General features: G+C 37.0%; 1 protein-coding gene across 4 annotated transcripts in view; it reads left to right on the forward strand.

Annotated features, from left to right (window-relative positions):
- WDFY3 (WD repeat and FYVE domain containing 3) overlaps positions 1–26903 on the forward strand; it is a 367376-nt gene that overhangs the window by 218330 nt on the left and 122143 nt on the right. For all 4 annotated transcript variants that reach the window (XM_077476410.1, XM_077476412.1, XM_077476411.1 and 1 more), the window contains 8 exons: positions 52–283; positions 10775–10875; positions 11331–11549; positions 13481–13662; positions 17951–18182; positions 20425–20585; positions 21534–21645; positions 23445–23635. In XM_077476410.1, the coding sequence (XP_077332536.1) occupies positions 52–283; positions 10775–10875; positions 11331–11549; positions 13481–13662; positions 17951–18182; positions 20425–20585; positions 21534–21645; positions 23445–23635 (1430 nt within the window). The remainder of the gene's footprint in view (positions 1–51; positions 284–10774; positions 10876–11330; positions 11550–13480; positions 13663–17950; positions 18183–20424; positions 20586–21533; positions 21646–23444; positions 23636–26903) is intronic.

Genomic DNA, 26903 nt, shown 5'->3' on the forward strand with positions numbered 1-26903 from the left:
TTGCTTTGCTTTTAACTTTGACAAAACGGTTTTATTTTGGATGTCTCTCAGGTAGCATGATCATGTCAACAGAGGGTCTGGGCTCTGACAGCGTGTTTTGCGTGGGAGACGATAAACACTACCGGATAAGCCGGAGCTTGGTAAAATCAGCAGAAGGAAGCACAGTGCCCCTGACAAGAGTAAAGTGCCTGGTTTCTATGACAACGCCGCATGACATTAGACTTCACGGATCATCAGTCACTCCCGCCTTTGTGGAATTTGACACTTCTCTAGAAGGCTTTGGGTAATATATTTTTTTCCAGTAACTGTTTGAATGTTAAAAAAAACTTATAACAGTCTCTGAGCAAGAGCTTTGGAATAAAGATGTAGTATGGTGTAGTAAGTTAGAGTTGGCATACACTGTGGTGTCTGACACATACAACAGACATGCCTTATGTTTATAAATGCAAATTTTAGATATAGCTATTTAAACTTCTTCTGTTCCACTTGCTTTTTCATACATTGGAGTACACGTGTAGTCACAATGTGATGTGTGTTTTGCCATTGGTTTATGACATATCTATGTAAAACAATTGTAAAAATGCAACAAAAGTGCAAACCGTGCAATAAAACCGCAATTTTTATAGTACAAAAAATGCAACTGGGTCTTTAAAGTGTATGTATAACCAATATATTTAATTTGAATGGAGTAGAAGTAGTTAAACCTTTGGCCGGTTTAATTTTTCAATCTTGTGATCCTTTAGGGGAATACTTTTATTACTTAAAAAAACAAAAGTAAACCAATAAAAAAAGTGTATGACATTATGCCTTACATGGTATCGCCATAAACCAGCATATACTCCAGCTGTTACACAGACATGAACACAACCGCTAATCTAAGGAATGGACATGGTCACATTATCAGAAACAATAAAGGGCATAATTTGAGACTTTGGCAACCCTTAGCCCAATATAGATACTGCACATGACACCTAAACAGGAGAGCTCACTGATAAAACATATGTTGATTCTGTAGATGTCAACCATGGTTTTCCAAAAATTAAAAAAATTATTGGGACAATCCCTATGCTTATGTCTATTCTTCCCTTCTCAGAAGAAAATGAACAGCTTCTCTCCATTGTGAACAAGTGGGAGGGGAGGATAAGAGCCACTTTTGCAGTAGTAATTTGAGTGGCAAATATAGAGCCCTAGTCCACAACAGGCTAAAATTGGCTCGAAGAGCTTCTTCTGGGATGATCCCCAGTATGGCCGAATTAGGGTCTGTGGGGACTTTGGTAGAACAAATACTGTTAAGCGTCTGAAGAATTGTGGAACTGTAGTGGGGAAGTTTGGGACAGCAAGGTAATCCCTTTTTAGACTTTTTTTTCCAGAACAGATGTTCCCATTGGATGATTAACCTTCACCTCCTGTTCTGGTCAAAACTGTAAAATTTCCTCCTTGCTTTCTGTCCCATTGACAAAAATCACAGGACAAAGAAGGGATGAAACTTCCCAGCGCAGAAACAGAAAAGAATGAACAGAGATTTGAATGCTTCACCATTCTTTCCAAAATAGGGAAGTAAAGTTTTTAGCATACAGACTCTTTAAATATCATCGGACCATGCATGCTTAAAGCTGAACTCAAGCTTTACTGTCTTCCACAATTTTCTCGGTTCTTTCAATCCTGAAGGTTCAGCTTCATGTGTAGGCATTCTCATAGCTTCCTGTTTTAAGAAAGCTAGGTACAGCACCCTGCTGGCCCTTGTCACCATCATTGCGAGCTCAGAGACCTAGTGATGCCACTGGGTTTATAATTAAAGCGATTGTAAACAAAAAAAACACACACACACCTGCGAGGCAATGGCATAATATGCTAGCATACACCGTATACTAGCACATTATGAATGCTCACCTTGGAACAAAGCTCTCCAGCTCTGTACTGTCACCACTGAGAGGGCTGACATCTTCCCTCCGTCTTTCTTCTGGGTCTGCGTGCTCTGGCTATGTGATTGGCTGGAACTGCGATGATATCACTCTCGTGCATTCATGCAGGAGCCCTCCGTTTCGGCATGGAGCTCTGACGTTCCGCCAAGATATGTTGGACCTTCAGAGCACATGCGCTGGTGACGTAACTGGGTGCATCCAGGGTGAATATCTTCTAAAAGGTGCATGTTTAGAAGATTATTATAGGCTTACCTGTAGGTAAAAATTACCAAGCTGGCTTTACTACTGCTTTTTAACTATGTAATAAAAGTAGTTTTTTTTTTAAATATTTCATTGACATGTTGATGGGGGGTGGAGTACCCAAGGTAGGAATTAGGTAGAGATTACACTTCAGCATACATTTTTAAATAAATGATACAGTCCATATTACAATAATAGTTTGCTTAATTATAGCCTTCGGTATTCAATAAGGGCTGTGTCTGCTCCACCTCACAGATTAAATACTATGACTCAAAGATCTTTCAGCATTTGGAGTCTTTACAAACTTCTGACCACCATTTGCTTTGAAAGTAGCACTAGCAGAAACCTTTGATCTTAGCAAACATTCTACAGCAGGTTAAAAAAGCTTAGAAGGGCCTTACTAATCAGCGTGTTATGAGTCTTGGTTGCCCATTTTTTTATTTTTTTTTTCAAATATTTTTATTGAGTTTATGCAATCAGACATTCAATCATGAAACAAAAAAAATTAAGAAAAATTATATAAACAGTGCAAAATGATCTTGATAAAAGAAAAAAAGATCCAATATATAGATTATATTTAATGTCTAAGAACCGTATGCTATCACCATAATGTGACCATAAGAGTCACCATAAAGGGGGAAAACATTGGGATAGGGGGATAGAAAGGAAAAAAAAAAAAAAGGGAAAGAAAATCCCCTAACTCTTAATGAAGAAATATATAATCTGTAATTTCAAGAAAGACTACCATCAAAGTCATCTAGCCTGTCACTCATTAGTTAAGTTACAAGCAAAAATTGTAAGCACAGGAGGAAAATATTTTTGCTACCTTTGGGTAAATATTAAATATTTTCTGAAGTGAATCAAGAATTTATAATATACACTTATATTGAGTTTGTAATAACGGAAGCCAGCTTCCTGAATGTCCCAGAATTATAAAGTCTAATGTCAATCTGAAGTGCATATAATGGTTACCTGATCAGATCTTTAAAAGTGTCAGTTGACGAGAAACATAACCAGCTTGACCATGTTTTAGTGTATTTGGAAGGAGTATCTTTGGATTGGTGAATGAGATTCTCCATTTCTGCGATTTTTTTTTGGATTCGAAGAAACCAATCTTTTATGGTAGGTGGGTCAGGAGAGCGCCATTTACATGGTATGCACATGTTTGCTGCTGAAATTAAGTACATGGGCAGAGATCTCATATAATTGCTGGAATGCTTAGTGGAGTGATGTAGCATAAATTGAGCAGGTGTGTATTCCAGTTTGAATGTAGTAATACCATAGATAAATTTATGTACATCATTCCAGAAAGGTTGTATTTTGTGACAAGACCACCAAATATGAAGGAGAGAACCAGGTTCTGTACCACATCTCCAGCATAATGGGGAAACTGTTGGGAATATACGATTTAATTTTACTGGTGTATTATACCATCTCGATATAATTTTATAAGCATTTTCCTGTGCGATACATTCAGAGAGCCCTTGTGTGCGATTTTATGAATCGTTTGCCAATCTTTGCTTGTGATATTTTGGAATAAATCTCTACACCATTGGGCAGCTCTACCATCTATCGTGGACTCCAAGTCGGAGAAAAGTAACGTATATGAAAAAGAGATTAGATGTTTTTGTGGTTCTTTTTTAAGACACATCTTTTCGAAAGGTGTAAGAACTCGGGCCCAATTTGGACGTTTAGATGCTATATCTAGGAATTGTTTAACTTGTAAATATGTCTCCTGAGGAAAAGACTGAGGATGTATAGAAGCTTGTAATTTGGAATAGGTGATAATTTTATCTCCTTCAAAGAAAAGCATGGATCTGACCGTTGACTGTGGCCAGATATCGTTTAAAAATGTAGAACACATTCCAGGTAAAAATGCTGGATTCATTTTTATTGGTGTCATAAGCCCCATATTTGATGAGAGACGGTATTTGGAACATGTTTGTTTGAAAGCGGTAAGTGACGGACCAATTAAAGGATGGAGTTTATATACTTTAGGAATATGCTTAGCTGGTAACCATGGAGTTTGAGCAATTGGAATGGAATCTAAAGAATTTTCCAACTGGACCCATTCTTTATTGGGAGAGTGTAAATTCCAGTCAATGATTCTCGTCAACTGACATGCTTGTTGATATTTTTTAATATCAGGTAAACCTATACCTCCTTTTAATTTCGGACAAGTGAGTTTCATAAAGTTTATTCGTGGGCGTATAGACCCCCAAATAAATTTTGTACATGCTGTGCGAAATGATGTGAAAAATGTGTTGGGGATTTGAATCGGAGCCGTTTGAAAGAGATATAACAATCTAGGTAAAATATTCATTTTGACTATGGCCGCTCTACCAAACCAGGAGAATAAATTATTTGACCATTTTTTGAAGTCAGAAATTATGGAGTGAAGTATGGGTATATAATTTGCCATATATAAATCTGAGATTTTGGAGGTTAAGTTGATACCCAGATATGTAATAGTGTGTATTCCATTTAAACAGGAAATTTTTTTGGCAGTGTTTGCATTGTGTTGATGTAAGAGAAATATTCAGAGCAGTAGACTTTGCAAAGTTGATTTGGCGGTTGGATAGTTGTTGGAAATGTGTAAGTGATTTAAGGAGATTTGGTAGTGTTATACGAGGTGCAGAAAGGAATAAAAGGATGTCATCGGCGAAAGCTGCTAATTTGTATGAACGACCTTTTATATTTATTCCTTTAATGTCCGGGTTTTCCCTAATACATCTCAACATAGGTTCTAATGTAAGAATATAAATCAAGGGGGATAGAGGGCAACCTTGCCTCGTTCCATTTGAAATAGAGAAGGCGCTCGATAGGTGGCCATTTATCCTTACCGCTGCAGTGGGATTAGAATAAAGCATGTGTATAAAGTTAAGCATTCGCTGCGGGAGATTGATTGCTTGTAAAGCTTGCGTCATATAATCCCAGGCCACTCTATCGAACGCCTTCTCCGCGTCCAATGATAAGAGGAATCCCCTCTCCTTAGAAGTGGATAAATAGTGTTGAATGTTAAGAGCCTTAAGGGTATTATCCCTGGCCTCCCTACCAGGTACAAAACCCACCTGATCTAGGTGTATTAGTTGGGGAATTAATGGGAGAAGTCTATTAGCTAGAATTTTTGCATACCATTTGAGGTCTACATTCAATAGAGATATGGGTCTGTAGCTAGAAGTGAGCAGAGTATCTTTCCCAGGTTTCGGGATAACCGTTATATGGGCAGATGTTAAGTCTCTGGGAGGAGTGATGGGTGTGTCATAAGTATTAAAAGTTTTGAGAAAGATAGGTGTGAGAAGGTCACTAAAGGCTCTATAATAACCAACATTCAATCCATCTGGACCTGGGCTTTTTCCAGGTTTCATCATGGATAGTGCATATTTTGCTTCTTCCATATCTAGTGGTCTATCTAATTCTTGGTTTTGGGTAGCTGTGATGGGAGTGGGTCCAAATTTTGAAAGAAAATCCGCAATCATTTGTGATCTCGGCATATCTTTCGAAGGCGAATTCGGGGTAGAAAGATTGTACAGTTGAGAATAGTAATTTTTGAACTGATCAGCTATATCATTAGTATTAAGTAGTTTACGACCTTGGGTATCTGAAAGGGCATGAACTGTCGTTTTGGCTTTTTTTGATTGTAAAGCCCTTGCCAGAGTTTTGCTAGCTTTATTACCAAATTCGTAGTATGTTTTTTGTGTCAATATAAATTTTCGCTTAGTTTGTTTATCTAGTAAGGTAAGAAGTTGCTTTCTAGTCTCAATTAATGAATTCATTACTGTTACAGCTTGCGAATGTTTATGGGCTTTCTCTAGTTAACTCTTGGAAATGTTTTAATTTTTCTTTTTTCCGTTTAGCCGCTGCTGCAATGAATATACCCCTTATGACACATTTATGTGCCTCCCATATTATAGGGGGTGAGGTATCTGCTACCTCATTTTCCTTGAAGTATTGTTGCAATCTAAGTTTTACATGTTTGATAGTATCGGTGTCAGTCAAAAGCGATTGATCAAGTCTCCAAATGGGAGAGCGCGGATAGATTTCAGGGAAGGATAATTTAATAATTATTGGATGGTGATCTGAAAGATACATGGGACCAATAGATGCTTTTTGAAGGAAAGTTAGATCATTCTGAGATAGGAAAAAGTAATCTATCCTGGAATATTTATCATGTGGTTTAGAATAAAACGTATAATCTTTACAATCAGGGTATAAGGATCTCCAGGTATCATGTAATAATAGGGATTGAATTTCACTTTTAATGCTTTTCAGAGCAGAATATGTGAGGGACGAAGTCCCATTTGAGGTATCCAAAAGGGGGTGTAGGGGAACATTAAAATCACCACCCAGAATTAGGGTTCCCTCTTGGAAGGAAGTGAGATCTTGAATGAGAGTCTTAAAGAAGGGTACTTGCTTATTATTTGGTGCATAAATATTTGCTATCGTTATTTTTCGCCCATTGCATGTTCCTTTCAAAAAAATAAATCTACCATTTTCATCAGTCAGTTTATCTATTATTTGTAGAGGACAATTTTTGGCCAATAAGATCGATACACCTTTGGTTTTAGATTCAGGTGTCGTGGAATGATAAACCTCTGGATAATTTAGGTTTTCAAGTTTAGGTACCGATCCTGTACGGAAGTGAGTTTCTTGTAATAGGATGATATTCGCTTTGTCATGTTTCATAGTGTAGAGTAATTGGCTCCTTTTTTCCGGTAAATTTAAACCTTTTGCATTTAAAGAAATTAATTTAAGGCAAGTGGGGGTAGACGAAGAATAGGTAGGTATCATTTCTGCTTCGTTTGTAATAAAGTGTAGCAGAGAAAAATCAGACACAGTTTAGAAAATTGTAGTATTGAACGAGAAAAATTCTACTGAAGGTGATATGTTAATTATGACAATGAATGAGTATATAGACCTGAGTCGATCTTGAGTTTGAGTGACAGAAATCTATTATTATACAACTATTGTTACAAGTTATATTGAGATTAGATTAGAGTATAGGGGATTGTATGGAAATCCGGCTATAGGTGAGATCCCGCTCACCTATTTACAAGAGGGATATCTATTTGCCGGGGAAAGGTAGTGGATATTCACAGTTGGAATTGAAATAATAAAGTATGTAAAACTAATCCACTTTGTGGGGTACGTGATTACCTTTTGAGATTAATGAATCAGGGGGTACCATCAAACCATGAGCCTCAAAATGGCAAATTATATTGTGTATTGGGGGTATATAATCCGTATTAGGGGATATATATCTAAATTAATCATGAGAAGAGAGAGGTGTAAGACCATAACCATTATATATCTGTCTACCATTATATAATAAAGATGCATATTGGTTAACCATGAAGAAATGACTGTCTATGACAATAGATAAAAATGAATATCTACGTAAGTTGTCAATAAATGAGAGTCTAAGAAGAAAAAAATAAAAGAAAAAAGAAAAGAAAAATATTATCAGCTAAAATAAGACTATGTAAATCATATAGATTAATTAGGAGTCTCTATAGGTTTAGAGTTTACCTATATATAAGAGCAAAAATACCCTAAAATAATATCTACCGTATTCATTTCCGATTGTATTCATCGGAGTATGTTCAAAGAAAATCTGTTCAATAACTAATAAAGAGTTAATTAATTAAACAATGGTTAATACAACTATATATGTTATATATCATTAAGAGAAAATCACTTAAAGGCGACATGCCTAACAATACACCTGAAAAATAAAAAATACAATAAATAAATAAATATCAGGGCATCATAAACAAGTAAGGTAATATATTCTCAACTACTCAGGTGTGTGGTATAGCATTGGGTGTAAGGTCTTGAGAACAAAAGTATCTTATGGGGGACTTTGTTGCTAGAAACCTTCTACAGTTTGCTGAAGTATCTTGTCACCAGAAGGCCGTGTTTAATAAAATTTATATGTAATGTGTATTGTGAAAGTCAAAAATCTTCAATAATAAGTTCCCATATTCTGTTGAAGACCTGTAATCCATAGGATTTTTTCATCTGCAAGATCCTGTATTTGCACATTACAGTAAACAGGCTGTTCTAGCAGATACTCATAGTTGATTTTCCTAATGGCAATTTAGATAGTTAGTCATTTTGAGAAGGATGTGAAAGCAAAAAAAAATACTTGGGGAATATGAAGAGTAGTTGAGGTTTGTGAAATATTATTCGGATATATATACTGGGATAGCTAGATATAAGAGAAGATAACTTATATGGTTTTTCCTTTAAATCAAACAATACTACGGGTATTTAAATATATCAATTGAGTTCCGGGTAAACCTCTATTTGTCATTTCAGAATATTAGGTAAAAATATAACAACGAAATCTGATGATCTATAGTAGTTATCCATTATAGTTTCACTGGCGATCTCTGCGTGCTCTCCGTGGCAGAGGGGCAGATGTTGTACTATAGGAATTATGTTGTTGAGTCGGATTTGTTCCCATTCGAACTATGGATGGTGATCTTTGGCGTCTAAAGTGCGTCGGTTGGGTCTCCATATGATCTTCCATATATGGTTGTCCCTGTATGTATTGTCTATTAAATTCAGCATACCAGTTAGGAACTTCAGTATATGGGATATCAAGGATTCTACAAAATGAATCTAAATCTTCTGGTACCCGTAGCAACGCAGTGTGTCCATGGTTAGTTGCTGAAAGTGCAAATGGAAACTTCCAGCGATAAGGTATATTTCTGGCTTGTAATATCCCTAATAAAGGGCGCAGGTCTCTTCTGTTCTTAAGTGTAATTGCCGATAAATCTTGATATATTGAAATTGGCTTTCCTTCAAAATCTACTTTACCTTTAAGTCTGGCTTGCTTAAGAATGGACTCCTTTATTTGGTAATCATTGACATAGCAAATGATATCTCTGGGTAGTTCAGAATCCCTTCCTTTAGGTTTAAGTGCCCTATGAATTCTGTCCATTGTGATAAGTTCAGTTTCAGGCCTGTCTAGTAATTTTGTTAAATAAAGAGGACACTGTAACAGTAAGCTGTGCATTTTCTACACTCTCTGGAATTCCTCTCACCCGAAGATTATGTCTTCTGCCACGGTTATCTAAATCTTCAACGTGTCTTTGAGTCTCCCTCAGCTGAGCAGTATGAGTATCAACCATGCGGGATATCCGAACGATTGAGTCGTGCTGTCTGTGGGATTGCTGTTCTATCTTCAGCACTCTGTTCGTAATTGCCTGTAATTCTTGTCTGAGATCCGTTATGGCCTCGGTAAGTGTATCCTTAATGTCCGTTGCAACCGCTCGGAGATCCTGTATAGTTGGTTGTTGTGTCGCTGACTGACTAGTTGCCATATTGACTTCAGTGGGCGCGAGAACGATGTCGTGAGGAGAATGTGAGGAGGCCGCGGTGGAAGCGGTCGTATTAGGCCTGAGAGACCTCGATAATTCCGGTAATTGACGAATATTTTGACCTCTGCTACCACTCGGTGATCTGGAACGTGATGCCGAAGTATTCCGGGAGGCAGTCCCCATAATCGAAGATACTTTGCGTTCGGTTAAAACCCCCTATAAGGTAAAATGAGGCGACGGTCTGACGGAGTGAAAGATTTAGGCGGCCATCTCCTCTCAAGGCAAGCCACGCCCCCCAGTTGCCCATTTTTTTATTTATTTTTTATTTTTATGTTTTCTCCTCCTCCTTCAATATGACGGGGTCAGTTGAATAACGTGACTCTTACTGACCAGAACGACTATATAGGAAAGATTTTTTTAGTCATCTTGGTAAAAGATGGCCAATTTGATCTAAAGTTGAATCTTTACTACAGTTTGATGCATGGTGGTGTGTTCAAGGTTGTCTTCACAGATGATGGAAACCCATTTGTCTACCAAAGTCTAAATTTCCAATAATAGCTCCATTCCCCACACTGCTCGTGTGAAAGAGCCTTTTGAATCAGTAGGAGGAAGAAGGAAGATTATTAATTACATTTGCGGACCGCATACCGGAGTATAAAATTTGAAAGTTGCACAATGGAATGTTTAAGTTTTATAACACCAAAATATTAAAAAATGAACCTATACTATAAATGAGCCTAAAGTCAGAATATTGACGACTTTGTTGAAATGGGGGCTCTCTCCAGATCTGAATGGCATTACTTCATTGACATTTATCATCTTCCTCCTAGTTTATATGAGGCAGTAAGGCAAACCGAAGTATCAGAGAAGCCATGACTTGTTTGATGTTCATAATTTAGAAAATGGATAAGCATGTTAGGACACTAATTTTATTTGAGAGTAGCAAAGGTAACAGTGGTCAGTTGCGTTAACAGAACTGGAGGCTGCTTTGCTATATGTTCTTTTATTTATTTTCAGCATCGGCTCCATTTTAGAATGAATTTTTTTTTTTCAGTATATTTAGTATAACCCTTCTTTATTGTATATGTATTGTAAAGAATCATAGCTATTGTACTTCCTAGGTACTTATTCATTAATTTGCTGAAGGATATCTCTTGTTTTTTTTTTTTTTTTTACTCCTGTAGGAGGAAACTTGTAAACTTTTTTCTTTTGGCTTTGCTAAATAACAATACTTATGTTTTATCAGTTCAGGAATTTTTACAATGTGTTTTTCTTTTTAAATAGGTGTCTTTTCTTGCCAAGTTTGGCTCCTCACAATGCACCAACTAGTAATGCAGTTACGACAGGTCTTGTTGATGGAGCGGTTGTCAGTGGCATTGGAACAGGTATGAAACGGTTTCTAAAAATCTGTGAATATTAAAGCCTATTTCTAGCCAAAACTTTATTTTGTTTATTATTGTCATTTTGGATTGAGCAAGGAAGGACCAGGTAGCAAGTGTCATGTCAGAAACATCTCTCATGGGGTCAGAGATACAAAAACATGTTTTTATTATGTAGAGTAGGTTGGGTTTAGAACCTTTTTTCCTGACAGCAGCATTTACCTACATTTTTTTGTTCTATTTTTGCCAGGTCCACTTTAATTTTACAAATCATTTGATAACTTTCTGGAATGTCTTCATTTTCATTTATGTGTTAATGTATGAGTGGTGCAGTTTATATATAATTGTTGAAGCTGTGCAATTGGTTTGCTACTTAAAAAAAAAATAAAAATAGGTTTGCTACAAATATATAAACTGTGATTCAAGATCAATAAAATGTGTGTTTTTTTTTCTTTTTGTAGGTGAAAGGCTTTTCCCTCCACCTTCAGGTTTAACCTATTCCACCTGGTTTTGTATTGAGCATTTTAGCACAGCGCCAAATAATCACCCTGTTAGACTTCTTACTGTTGTAAGACGAGCAAACTCCTCTGAGCATCACTACATATGTCTTGCCATTGTCCTCTCAGCAAAAGATAAGTCCCTCATCGTGTCTACTAAGGAGGAACTTCTTCAGAACTATGGTAAATATCCAGCTCTTTCCAAAGCTGTTGGGTTACAGTTGTAATGTGCCCCGATGGGCTGCAAATAAAATATTTCTTTGACATGGGAAAGAACCAATATTGGATCAGATCTGTCTATATTTTGCTCTACTGGGAAAGTCATCTGTTAGGCCACTTTAACACAGGGGTGGGAGCGGCGTCGGTGGTATTTTTAGCGCTGCTTTACCGTTGTTTTAGTGGCATTATTCTGCTGCTAGAAGGGTGATTTTAACCCCTGCTATCGGCCAAAAAAAGGGTAAAAAGCGCCTGCAAAGTGCCACTGCGGCGGCACTTTGCTGGCGGTAAAGCCGCGCTGTCCCATTGATTTCACCACTCCAAAGATACTGCTTGCAGGAATTTTTTTAATGTCCTGCAAGCACACTGCTCCAGTGCGAAAGCCCTCAGGCTTTCACACTGGAGACACAGCAGCGGCTGTTTCAGGGAGCTTTGCAGGCGCTATTTTTAGCCCCAGTGTGAAAGGGGTCTTAATGTTATTTCTGTTGCATGGCTACATTTTGTGCTCAAAGGCATTTGTGTTGATTACATTGTATACATTTACTTTTGCCAGGAAATGTTACAAGTTTAATTTGTCTGACCTCACAGAGTAAATCTATTTATTGTCTGTACAAAACTACACCAAGTTTTGTACAGGAAAAAATTTGCAGAAAGGTCTCTTATTTTATTTGCTATAGTGTTTCATGACCATAGCCTAGATGAATGTAATCAACTAAGCGTCAGTAGTTCTTGTAAGTTGCCAAATGTACCAATTAAAGGATAGAGGACCTTTATTCCACTCCTAAAAACCTGGAGCAATGTCCTTCTTCTGTTTTGGCACTGCAGTTATAATTTTATTTTTACCATGGAGTCACAAAATTTAAATGGCAATTTGTGAGAATCCAAAAAAGAAAGCCAGAAGTAAAGATTTCTGGAATAGTAACCATCAAAGAAAGTTTTGCATGGAGGAAAATGTCAGTTAGCAAAATGTATAATTGTGATGGTTATAATGTGATTTTTTTTTTATATATATATTTATTTTTATTTTTTATCAGATTTAAAAGGGGGACTTTTACAAAAACAGGGTAATAAAATACATGGTAACAGCTATTTTTACACCACTCATTGCTGCCATTTTGAAACAGTCTGTTACTGTTCCCTTTTTTAACCCACTCACCTTTCTGCTTATTTTCTGTTTCTGACATGGTTTTCACAGCTTTATATTTTGCTGCTGTAGACCTTAGTCAGGAAAACAGGAAATTCAGGTGGCTTGGATTTGCAGTCTGTTATAAATCAGTCACCTAAAAAAAGCCATAGTAAATGGACAGGCCACAGGTGGGCTACACAAGAATTTTTACGGTATTAAGACCCCATTGGAACAGGACCCACCCAGCAGTTGGCTCTGTAAAGACCATAACATTTGAGCAAAGCTGGGTAATTTGGTGGAGACCTCACCTCTGGAGTCCCCAGCATGTGAATCAATTTCAGTGCATTGGACTGAGATGAACCCTTACAGCCCGAACAAGCAGCGTTTTCTGCAAGCGTAATCCTGTAAAGCCTCCTTTACTCAGACCAGTTTTTCTCTGCATGTAGTATTTTCTGCAGACTGTTGGTGGTGGACCAGCCATGAATAATTTATTTCTGCAGGCTATATCGTGGCTCTTTGCATTTCCCTGCTAAATGCTTGAGTTAGCTGAAAGGATCCTTTAAATTAATCTGTGCATTGTGTAGATGTATTTTTTGAATTCTTGTTGTAGATATTGGGACCAGTGGCATGTCCAATGCTTCATTCCCTACCAGAAAAAATACTACTGTGCCACTTTGATTTACTATTTCATGTAAGAATAGATATTGAATAGGTTTTTGGCCAAACCCAAATTCATATTTGCATTGATATGTTTAACATTCTTCTACTCCAGTGGATGACTTCAGTGAAGAATCTTCTTTCTATGAAATTCTGCCATGCTGTGCCAGATTCCGTTGTGGTGAGCTGATAATGGAAGGCCAGTGGCATCATCTAGTTCTGGTGATGAGTAAAGGCATGCTGAAAAATAGCACTGCAGCTTTATATCTAGATGGGCAACTAGTCAATACAGTAAAGGTAAGTGGTGCTTTGCTTTTATCTAAAAGTTCTTAAATGTCAACAAAACAGGTCCATAATAAAATGGCCTTAGTTACTGATCCTTATTTGTCAAGAAAGTATTTTTAATAAATGTGTTGATTTTAATGTGGAAGGGGGTGAATAATACTGTATGGGTACAGTTAAATGTTTGGTAATAAATAGAATGATATTCATGGTCTTGGTCAGAAGTTAGTATACCTATAAGCCTGATGATCAAAACAAAATAATCTTTTTTTTTTTTTTTTCTCCTCACCCTTAAACTAGGTATGCGTGTTTTGAAATTTAGCTGGTTCAGCAAGAACCAGACAAATTTTGATCCTTGTATATCTGTCTCTGTCTAACAGAAAGCGAATGTTAGACTGGCCTCTGTTGAACAACCGTGATGGAAAAACATCATTTGATCAGTCACTGCAGCCAATGGCTGCAGCGCTGATCAGTGTATTTTGATTCAGTGTTGATACTGTTCAGGGTATTCTGACAGCAGAGGAGTCCCACTGACAGAAAAAAATAGTACAATGGGGAAGATCCCTGCATCCACATCGCTTGTGTGGTTGCAGGGATCTGTAAGGTTTTTTAATTCAATCCGCTGGTTGAATGAAAGCAAACTCGGTGTATAGCCAGCTTAATCCTCTTGCTCTATGATTAAAGTGGTTCTAAAGGCAGAAGGTGTTTTTTTTTATCTTAATGCATTCTATGTATTAAGATAAAAAACGTTGTGTGTAGCAGCCCCCTAATGCTTACCTGAGCCCCCCTCTCAAACCAGCGATGTTGCACGAGAGCCTCGCCTGTCTGGGACTGTCCCTCCTGATTGGCTGAGACACAACAGATCATGCAATTGGCTCCCAGGGGGTAGGGCCAAGCCGTGGCTCTATATCTGAATGGACAAGCAGACCAGCGGCTTGGCTCATGTACCCCCATAGCAAGCTGCTTTCTGTGGGGTGCACTCAGCAGGAGAGAGGGGAAAGGAGCACTGGTGGGGGGCACAAAGAGGAGGATCTGGGCTGCTCTGTGCAAAACCACTGCACAGAGCAGGCAAGTATAACACATTTGTTATTTTTAAACAAAAAAAAAAAAAAAAGACTTTAATGTCACTTTAAGCCCCAGTAGGAAGTGAAACATGCTAGATGGAGAATCCTGGGTGAAGTGTCCCTGGAGGAGTGAGCACCTGCGAGCTGGAGATTGCAGAGGCCTTAGGAGTGACTTAGGTCTGGTTCACACTAGCTGCGGACATGGCTCACAGCAGGGTGTCCGAGTCATCCCTGTTCTCCGTTTCAGGTGCGACTCAAGTCCAAATTTTTGCCTGAATTTGCATCTGAAACAAAGCCAAAGACGCACAGGACCCTTGTCCAGTGCAGACCTCAGTCGCCCTGTAGGTGGGTGAACTGGCTCCATTGAGAGCCGGTCACACTCTGCTGTCATGCGCATTGGATGCAGGGAAAATTTGCATCAGCATGAACCCAGTCTTAATCTTTTGTGTGCAACTTATTTATATGCTTGTGCTCCATACCTGATTTGAAGCTCAGAAGGATCTCAACAAAATGACCATGAGGAGTTAAGCGGCAAACTCATTTTATGTAAAAAAAAACATATGTTCATATTCAAAAAAATAATAATTAGGACTACTCAACATCATTACTCCCTATAGAATAAATGGAATAATATTGGACAAAACCGAGATGGAGAAGGATTTTAGGATACTGGTTAACATAAGCTTAGCAGCACCACTCACCAGTTGCATTTCTTTTTACAATCTGTTTAGGAAGGGATTCTTCACAGTAGGAATAGCTAAGCTGTAAAATGCTTTTGCCTCATCCGGTAGTAATTTAAAATAGAAAAGTTCTGCATTATACACCTTGCTGAAGCTCATTAGCTTGGCTTAAAAATTAGGAAGAATTGTCCTCCCCTGCATGTTAGATATGCGATGCCTTATCTAAATTGTTATAATAATTTTGCGAAAGCCATTTCTAATTTTCAAAACAAAGAGGACTGGATAATGGTCATGCAATTTCCACTGGTTGGTTTGAATTTCCTTCCTCTGGACAAAATCTGCAGTTGCGAGAATTTGAACTTTATGGACTTGAGCCTTTTTTTTTTTTTTTTCCATCCTCCTTTAAAAATATAACTATAAATACAACACAGCTGGCTCCATTTATCCAAGAGCCTAGAGAAAGCATTATCTGCTCCTATGTTGCTGTATAACAACTAATTGGATTCATTGTTCACACTATGAAAATTTTTTGCTGGTTGCTATGGGGAGAGGAATTCTCAGCCAGTTCTTCCCTAGACACGTTGATAAATGAGATAAGAGGCCAATTATTATGTTTTTATATTTAAAATTGTTTTGCATCAGTGGTGGTTATTAAATAAAACTATTAATAATTTTGAATAGGGCTGAAAACAACTCATCGATTAATCGTCAACGAATCGATTATGAAATTAGTCGATTACTATTTTCATAATCTATTAATCGACCAGTAACATAATGGGGTTTAAAAAAAAGAAAAATTAGCCCTTTATAGTACAAATAGCAAATCGCTGCTGTAAATATTACTTTCACAGTTCTACAGTAAAAAAAAAATTAACCCCTTACAGTAGTGATTATCTGCTTTTTTTTTCTACTATAAAAGGGCTAATTTTCATTTTTTTTAAACCCCATTATGTTACTAAACGTCTTGGACCTGGTTCCCATCTATGTGTTTTTTTTGGGGGTTTTTTGGGTGCTTTTTGCAGAAACACACTACAGTTCATTTACATGGTTTCCTATGGGACACGTTCACATCTATGCTTTTGTCAGCCGCTACGTATGTGAAAAGGGTCAAGGACTTTTTTTTTAATGCAAAGCGGTGCTTTGTTTGGTTCACTATACTTTCAATGGAGAAGCTGCAGAAAAGCATGTAATGCATTTTTGCAGCAATTTGTGTTTATTTTTTTAATCTGCCCAACAACAAATTGACCAAAAAAAAAAGCTAATCGCAGCAAAATCACATGCGAAAAAATCAAAACGCACTGCAGAAACGCATCAAAAGCAAACTGCATAGGTGTGTACCGAGCCTTATGCTGGCCACACTGATCAATTTTCAGATGAGAATATTCAGACGAAAAATCTTTGTACGTTCGCTGAATGAAAAAAAATATTTGACATTTTCACTTGTTTTTAACATTCTGTTTTTAAAATGAATGTAATTTCTGAACGAAAAAAACACACACACTACACTGTCTTGAAAATTCCTTTGACCAAGAAGTTTTCCATTTCCAAATTTTCCTGTCACTGTGGTTGAAAATGAACATCAATTTGATCCCACTAACGATTAGAAAATCGAACAAACGTTCTTAAAATGACTTTTTTTTTTTTAAACAAAAAAGGGATCTCTGAGTCTGATGATTACCAGATTCACTTCCCTTTAATAGTATATACAGTATATTTCTCCTCCTAATAGTATATGCAGTATATCTTTCCTGCTAATAGTATATACAGTATATCTCTCCTTCTAATAGTATATACAGTATATCTCCTCTAATAGTATATACCAGTGATGGTGAACCTTGGCACTCCAGATGTTTTGGAACTACATTTTCCATGATGCTCAACTACACTTCAGAGTGCATGAACATCATGGGAAATGTAGTTTCAAAACATCTGGGGTGCCAAGGTTCGCAATCACTGGTATATACAGTATATCTCCTCCTAATAGTATATACGGTATAGCTCTCCTAATAGTATATACAGTATAGCTCTCCTAATAGTATATACAGTATAGCTCTCCTAATAGTATATACAGTATAGCTCTCCTCCTAATAGTATATACAGTATAGCTCTCCTCCTAATAGTATATACAGTATATCTCTTCTGTCTGTTATTCTCAGAGTGAATTAGATATTTTGCTCCCTAACCATATAGTTGGTTATTTATATTTGCCACTGCATAGAGATATTTATGAATAAATCGTTTTTTTTTTTTAAACTTTACATATTAACTAAATTATACACCACATTTTTTTTAAAGGTTATTAATCAAAGCAATAATCGACCAACTAATCAATTATGAAAATAATCGTTAGTTGCAGCCCTACTTTTGAATACCAAGTTCTATTTGCTACAATAATGGGATATTTGGTTTGGTCTATATTTGCTACAAACAAGTCATTAAAAATGAAGCCTGTCCTAAATGTTTTGCTTCTACTTTTTCTGATGAATATTGAATTTTGTATGGCTTTTAATGTAATCTGATCAGACCATTTAAATGTGTTTTTTATTTGTATCAATACAGCTACACTATGTTCATAGCACCCCAGGGGGATCTGGCTCAGTCAATCCACCAGTGGTTAGCACAGTCTATACTTACATTGGCACACCACCAGCTCAACGGCAGCTTTCTTCATTGGTGTGGCGCCTTGGACCAACTCACTTTTTGGAGGAAGTCTTGACAGCTGCAAGTGTTGGCGTTATATATGAACTGGGACCAAATTATGTTGGAAGCTTTCAGGCAGTTTGCTCTCCATGTAAGTGTTTGAATGAAAATATTGGTTAATTCTGATTAAAAATGTATTGTCCTCATGTATTTATATTTTGTGAAGTACATGATTGTATAGTTATGTATATTTGTCCCCATGAAAAAATATTATCATGTTACAAATCGTGGTGTAGGGATGATTTTTGTACTTTGTAGGTGGAACAATTCTGCCATCTTGATTCATATCTATATTTGTGACAGAAATCTGTCTGCGCTACTGTTTGTGCATGGGCGGTAGTTGTGGGTATGAATTTGGGTATCTTTATCGGAGTTAGACCCCTTTCACACCGGGGTGTTTTTCAGTCGCTTTTGGGCTAAAAATGGCATCTGTAAAACGCCTCCCCTGCAGACCCAGTATGCGAGCCCCAGTGCTTTCACACTGGAGCAGTGAGCTTGCAAGTCATTACAAAAAGTCCAGCAAGCAGCATCTTTCTGGCGGTGTGGGAGCGGTGAATACACTGCTCCTCCACTGCCCCTACCTTTGAAAACAATGGGCACGGTTGGCGAAGTGCAAAGGGTTCAAAGCTGCGCTTTGCGGGCGCTTTTAACCCTTTTTTGCCCACTAGCACGGGTTGAAAGCGCATCGCTTTACTGCTAACACCCATTTTTTTAATATACATTTTTGGGGGATATTTATAGCAAAATGTAATGCGTTTTTTGAAAAAACACAGGGGTGATCAAATAACACCAAAAGAAAGCTCTATTTGTGGGGAAAAAAGGACGTAAATTTTGTTTGGGAGCCACGTCACACGATCGCGCAATTGTCAGGTAAAGCTACGCAGTGCCGAATTGCAAAAAGTGTTCTGGTCTTTGGCCAGCAAAATTGTCCAGTCTGAAAGTGGTTAAAATGCAATCATGCATAAAGAAACTGTGTTAACTATTAACACGAACCCTCTCCTTAAAATCCTGAGATTCTTAAGATTTTAGAACTTAAGCTTCTAACTTCTGACAGCTTGTTTAATTAAGCTTTGACACCAAAAAACCAAACAAACCTGGAAGCTGATTAGTTTCTATGCAGAGCTGCACCAGATTTTGCACTCTTTACATTTAGTAAATCAACCCCAACCCCGCCCCCCGGTGCTTCTCCGGGCTTGCCAGTGCGAATGCTGCTGGACGTTGATCATAGAGCTTTTCGGTGACCAGATGGTCCCAGTCATCTCTATGACCTTCGGAGGCATTCAAATCACAAATCTGAGTTATCACTGCGTGCATTAGAACTAGAGCAACTATTCTAGCACTAGACCTCCTCTGTTACTGTAAACTGGTAACCTGTAAAAAAAAATTTTAAGGTTGCCTATGGAGCTTTTTAAGTACCTAAGTTTGGCATCATTCCACAAGGGTGCGCAACTTTAAAGCATGACATGTTAGGTATCGATTTGCTCAGCATAACATCATCTTTCACATTATACAAAAAAAGGTTAACTTTACTGATTTGTTATTTTTTAATTCATTAAACAGTTTTTTTCCCCAAAAAAAGCGTTTGAAAAATTGTTACATTTTTTTAAATAGCTTGTGACATAAAAAGTTGCAATGGCTGCCATTTTATTCCCTTGGGTCTCGGCTTAAAAAAAAAAAAAAAACATATATAATGTTTGGGGGTTCTGAGTAATTTTCTTGCAAAAACAATTATGATTTTTACATGTAGGATAGGCATGCCGGAATAGTATAGAAGTGATTAAGAAATGTATATCAGTAATTATTATATTATATTTTATTATACACGATTTATATAGCGCCAACAGTTTGCGCAGTGCTTTACAATGTAGAGGGAGACAGAGCAATTACAGTACAGTTCAATACAGAAGGGACAGGAGGGCCCTGCTCATAGAGCTTACATTCTAAAGGGAGGGGGTGATGGTACAAAAGGTAATAGATGCGGGGACTGATTTGATTGGGGTGGCCGCTGTAATATTTGGGTGTAACCACTGGTCTCAGAAGAGGGTCTGGGAGAAAATCAGGATTACCAAGAAAGGAATGTTTTTTTTATTCATACAGTTCAAAACCGACAATAAATAAAACCATGCTTCTGGATATAGAAAGAATAGGAAGAAAGAACAGGGCAATTCCTATTCGATTAATTTATCAAAACTAGAGGAACAAAATGTCAAGTTTTTTATGTAAGAATAGCCATATACTAATACTGAGATTAGAAGTCAATAATTGACAAACTAGATTATTCTAACCATTGACAAAAAAGACAGATGATGAGTGAAGGTGGCTTTATTTTACAGGTAAAGATTCCAAGTCTGAATCGGGTACCCCATCTCTGGTGTCACTGGTACCAGAAGAAAAAGTTTCCTTTGGGCTCTATGCACTTTCTGTGTCATCTTTAACAGTAGCAAGAATAAGAAAAGTGTATAACAAATTGGATAGCAAAGCAATTGCAAAACAGGTAAATTGTGTACATATCGTTTGGGATTGGAATTAGGATATGTAATGTTTACTTTCCGTTTTTGGCTAATTGTTTCTAAAGCTGCCTTTTAAACCTATTTCTGAGCAGTCTGTAGAATTTTTATGGGCATTTTCCAACAGATTTTTTACAATGTATTAAGGTGTGTACAGTGTTTTTTTATTTATTTTTTATTTATTTTTTTATGATTAGGTTTAACATTAGGCTTGACCTTTGAACAATGTTATATAGAAAATTAAAGTAGTAGTAGTATATTTAACTTTTATTTTTTTGCGTAGGGACTGACATGATCTGCATAACACACAAGTTGTTTGATTTACATGTAACTAGTATAACTGGTACACTTAACTGACTTTTGGATAATCTGCAACTAAACTCTCAAAAATAAACTTTTCTGAAATAGAAGACACCTTTTTGATAATGTGCTAACTTTCTAGAAAAGAACAGGCAAGGTAAAACAGATGACATGTGATTGTGTACCACTTCAACACAGAGAAAGCCCTGACTCTTGTCTTACTGATTATTATATTATTATTATTTTTTATTTTTTGGAAAAAATATAATGCATATAAAGACATATGCCAGTAGGTGGGGGACTCTTAAATTTGATATTGTTTAAGGTTTGAATCTTCTGACTTAGAAAAAACCTAATCATGGATAAAAACCAAGGTTTACCATTGCTTATGTCTTCTTCTCTGAAAGCACTAGTTACCTAGCTAGCTTCAATATATTTAGAAACTCAGAACATACCTGCAGAAAAGGAATGTCAGAGTGAATTTACTAAAACGGCATGATGGCTAGGGAGTTAGTACTTTCAGACTGAGAGGTCATTAATGATAGCTATTGGTCACCTTTAATATGATTCTATTTTATTAAATCTATACGTTTTGGATAAAACCAATAAGCTTATTTTTGATTTGTTATATATAGCTGGCAATATCATCTCATGAAAATGCCACCCCAGTGAAACTGCTACACAATTCAGCTGGACACTTGAATGGACCAGCTCGGACCATAGGAGCAGCACTCATTGGTTACCTAGGTAAACTTACTGTTCTTAACATGGTGGTCTTCTTATCAGTTCTGGGTAGTGTATATAAAAGTGGAGGGAAAGAAAAATTAAGGCATTTACTGTACTACCATTTAGTACTTTTTGGTTTAGGCTTGAATAGTTACCATAGGTCATATTTCTCTTTTTTCCAAAATAGCCTTTACTGGTCTATAGAAAAGCTTTCCTCCAAATTGTGCGACCAGATGTGTGCATTAAATTGTCTTGCATTTTTCATTCTGTAGTCAGAAGCTAAATGACAGGTTTTCAGAAAACAAATCACATACCCACATAATATACAAATCATTCACATTATTTTACTACAGTAGTCTCCAAATTGTGGTCTGGGGGCCAGATGTGGCCATTTGCTTTCCTTTACCCACGCCCTTGGGGTACTATTCCTCCCACTAATATGAAACACTATCCTTCAGAGCTGCACGATTCTGGGCAAAATGAGAATCACATTTTTTTTTTCTCAAAATAAAAAGATCACGATTCTCTCACGATTTTTGTGACGTAAAATCTTTCAACATTATACAATAAAAACTGAGCTAACTTTACTGGTCAGTTTATTTTATTTTTTTAATTCATTAAAGTAATTTTTTCCAAACAAATTGCATTTGAAAGACCGCTGCGCAAATACAGTGTGACATAAAATATTGCAACAACCACCATTTTATTCCCTAGGGTCTCTACTAAGGAAATTATATATAATGTTTGGGGGTTCTAAGTAATTTTCTAGCAAAAAAATTTTTTTTTAACTTGAAACCAACACATTTCAGAAAAAGGTTTAAGTGGTTAAACTTTCTTTATTTACACACAAAGTCTATTCCATTGACAAATTATTACAATGTTTATACTTAGTTCCACTGCTAAAGAATGTTGTGATTCTTGGCAGACTGCCCGGATTTTCTTGTCCTTTCTTTTGAGGGCTGTGGCTTCAGAAGAGCAGAGAGAATTCTTTGCATAGAGAGAATCGTGAAACACTTTTGTCAAGATCACAACGGGAAAAAAAAATTGCGATAAGGATTCTTGACAATTAATCGTGCAGCTCTACTATCCTGACATCTGAGGCCAACAGTGGGGCACCATTTCTTCCACTGACACCAATAATGGGACACTACTCGTCCCTATGATGCCCACCACTATTCCTCCACCTAGTCCCAAATATAGCAATGTTGCCATTAAAATTTCCGCTCCCGCTGGAATAGTCTGTCCCTGATGCAGGAGACAAAATGATTGACCGCACTCCTAGGATAAGGAATATTTACTTTATTGCTATAAAAACATCCAACATGAAGAACCATTGAGGTTACAGCATCATGACAGCACAGAGGGGAGCATGGTTGACACATTTCACAGACTGTCCTTCCTACAGTCTGTCCCTCCTAAAGTCTGAAGGACAATAAACCGGTCCTTTGTTTAGAAAGTGTGGAGACCCCTGCTTTACTAAATAAAATAGGCATACTGCTTGATCATAATATGTGTTTGCATTATGAATCAGTAAACTAGGTGTTTTAGGAATCTCTTCAAATGCCTCTTCGACAGACATCTTGATACGAGAAAAATGTTCACAACACATATGCAGTTTTCCACCATGCAGCGTGCCTTATTCATTTCTGGGGACAGTTATGGAAGTGATTAACCCACTAAGTGGATTGGTACTGGTAGCTTAGAATCTTCAGATCAAAGCATGTGTTTAATCTGCATTACTTGTACGTTCTAAAAGTGTGTGTGTGTTTGTTTGTGTGTGTGTGTATATATATATAATATAAATGTTTTATGTATTTTAGGAGTGAGAACGTTTGTTCCAAAACCTGTAGCTACAACCTTGCAATACATTGGAGGAGCAGCTGCTATTCTTGGACTAGTAGCAATGGCATCTGATGTTGAAGGCCTCTATGCAGCAGTCAAGGCTCTTGTGTGCGTGGTAAAAAGCAACCCACTTGCCAGCAAAGAGATGGAAAGGATTAAAGGTTACCAGGTGGGACATAATAAAAAAAAGTTAAAAACTGAAATAAAGCACCTTAACATGTTTATGTAAACAAAACACAAATCATACAAATCGAATATTCATAGATCTCAAATAGGACCCCACTATGCTGCTTCAATGATATTTAACACTACATTGGGAATTAAAGTTTTAATCTGCGTGGTTGCTGTGGATGTTTTGATAACTGAAACCTATTATTTCTTACTAATCTGTAGTCTTTCGCTGGCATTTTTGTAATCAGCATTCCAGTGCTACGTTGGTTCTTTGGCTTCCCCCTTATATGTAAAATAGTGTTAAACCCAAAAGCAAACATTTTTGTTGTTGCAGCTTACCAATTTTAGAATGTCATGGCTTTTTACGTTTTCTTTTTTAGGCTTGCTTTCTTCTTAAAGCGTGACATGTTTGGTACCTTTTTACTTGGCGTAACATCATTCACATTATAGAGAAAAAATGGGCTAACTTTACTTTGCAACGACAGCCATTTTATTTCCTAGGTTGTCTGCTAAAAAACATATATAATGTTTGGGGATACTGAGTAATTTTCTAGAATTTGTTTTACTATGTTTTCATGTAGGAGAGGAGTGCCAGAATAGGCCTGGTGTGGAAGTGGTAGATCCTCCACCAGGTAACACCATGTAGGCTTACCAGATAGCAATGACCTTCTACTTATAGAAAGGTCAAAATGTGCATCAACCAAATAGAATCACAAGGAATCTTCTCAAGTGAAGTCATCACAAGACTAGGTGTACTCTAATCATTACAAATGGTGTGTTAATGGAAACTCCTCAATTGCTTATCCATCCATGTATTTCATATTGAGGATAAAAGCAGAAAGCTTCACATTGTATATACCAGTAAAACAAAGCCTTTATTTTTCATAGTGTATATATAATCACATTTAAAAGTTGCTATAGCGCTTGTAAACACTCCGGCTGGTAAACAAAATGGCTTCCCGCAGACTTTCAGTTAAGCAGTGACATTACAGGCTCCGTCCTACGTGTTTTGTCACACCTCAAGTCTTCCAGGGCCACTAATGATACCACTATTATTTAAAGACTGTACTTGTGGGCCAGTGATAACCTTTTCCTTGTGTTTCCCTGTTCAGTCCCACCTCTGGATATGTTTAGCTATATTTAGCACAAGCACTGTATGAGGAAAAGGAGGGAGTGCATGGGATATTTTGGGGACTTTGAAAGTTGAAAGACTTTTTTATAGTTAGGGAAAATAAAACCATTTCTCCTTTCTCTTGTTTGGTGGTCTGTACCATCTGAAAGGTAACTCCTTTAAAGGGCTTAATTATTCAGGGTTGTCTAGGGATGCATGTTATCTAAATGTGGCTCTGCATTCATTTCCACTAATCTTGCCCACGTAAAGGGTGCTTGTTGCTGTCAAGTACATTTGGCAAACTGAATTAATTCACTTTACTTATTTTAAAGGGAACCTGTGCTTTGTCTATGCAGGGCAAAGCAACAAGTTCCCTTGATGAGGACCCCACCAGCAGCCTATATTTACCTTTGCTTCACTTGCCCACTGCTCTGTTTGGCATATGGAGCAATAAAAAAGCGGGCCATGTGTGGGCTCCAAATCACTACTTGGACCTTACACACGTTTGAGAACACATCTACCTGACAGCTTTGAAAGTCTACTCCAAGAGACAACTGGCCACTTGGTAAATAATACCTGGAAGCAAGAGAAGTGGCATACTTGTTCACGAAAGTTTGGCAGTACCTAATAAGTCTCCTGGAAAAGGGATACATTTGAGAATCTCTGGGATAAATAATGCTTAAGAGGATAAGTGAAGGTCTGACCGCAGAGTAGCGCTTTGCATTTTGTCTTATGGTATATGATGCAGCCTATTAACAATATAATTTGTATTCTTTTTCATAAACTATTAATAATGTTTCTCTATGCAGTTCTGGCTAGTTATGCTGCAAAAATAGTACTGTTACCCATGAACATGCGATATCTGACATCTAGCCTGACTAGATCATCCAGATCAGATGATGTTCTCCTGACTACACACTAGGACAGCTGATCACCCATTACTGGGGTGGAGATTTAATAGGACAGCTTGAAAACCTTTCTGGATAGCGATTGTTCACCTCTGATAAGATAGCTTTGCCCTCCTCTCAGTTCCATGTTTTCGGATGTCAATTCTCTCTTATCTTCATATAATGTATTCTTTGGTGAACATCTTACAAAGCAAAAGCAGTAACGTTAATAGTAATATGTGATCTAAGTTCTCATCTACAAGGTCAATAACACACATCTGTCAGAAATTTTAAATGGACGTTTAGGAATGACACAGAAATGTGATATTTTTTATTTTTTTTGATAGATTAGTACAGATTCATTTGTCTTACAGATATAATAAAATAACTCTGGCTATAGTCTATTACCATCATTTTACATGGAGTGCAATATTCAAATGCTCCTCCCTTACCAAGAGGTAGATGACTAGATATGATTCAGCTAGATAAATGGCTTAGTAAGGTGAATAAATATTCATTAAGAAATGCAAGATTTGCATCTTACATCAGGTAGTTTTATGCTCAAGGCAGCACACATTCATCATACATTTTGACAAGCTTTGTGATTTGCTGTCTGTGCTCATAGGATGGAAATTTTCATTTAACAAACTGCAGCTGAAAGTGTCACTAGGACGATATGAGTGTTTTCAAGGTTATTCCTATTAAGGTTAATTGGGTTCACTCAATATGTCACATAGATATTTGCTTGGTGACGTTAGGTAGCATAAACAAAATTGCACTTTTAATAAAAGCTGTTCTCATTATGTACTGAAATAAACTATAACCTCTTGTCAAAAAAAGGCAAATTATAGACGTAATTTTTACTATTCGCAAAAAAAAAAAAGAAAAAAAAAGAAAAAGAGGTTTGATATGTTTATATTGCTGCACTATGACTTATCCTATTAGTAAATTGTCAGTGATACATGCGCACGCACACCCCCTACTAATTTGAGTTCCGCCAATAGATTAATGTTATGAAATGTTTTTAACACAAAGGCATCCCTTTTTTAATTTTCTACAAAACTTTAATTATTTCTGTTTGCTCATAGGAGCTTAGCTGTAGCTTATATTTTATCAAACATCAGGTTCCTATGCAAATTCAAAATTTACCTGACATTATGTACTGTATCTACTTAATAACCTTTTCTCTTCATACTCCCAATTATTTTCCCCGTACCCACTACCGTGGTGCATGATAAATATCGAAATTCAATTTTTCGTGACTAATG

Source organism: Lithobates pipiens, unplaced genomic scaffold (genome assembly GCF_037356315.1).
Source record: "Lithobates pipiens isolate NorthernLeopardFrog02 unplaced genomic scaffold, aLitPip1_a1.2 Scaffold_13, whole genome shotgun sequence".
NCBI classification, from domain to species: Eukaryota; Metazoa; Chordata; class Amphibia; order Anura; family Ranidae; genus Lithobates; species Lithobates pipiens.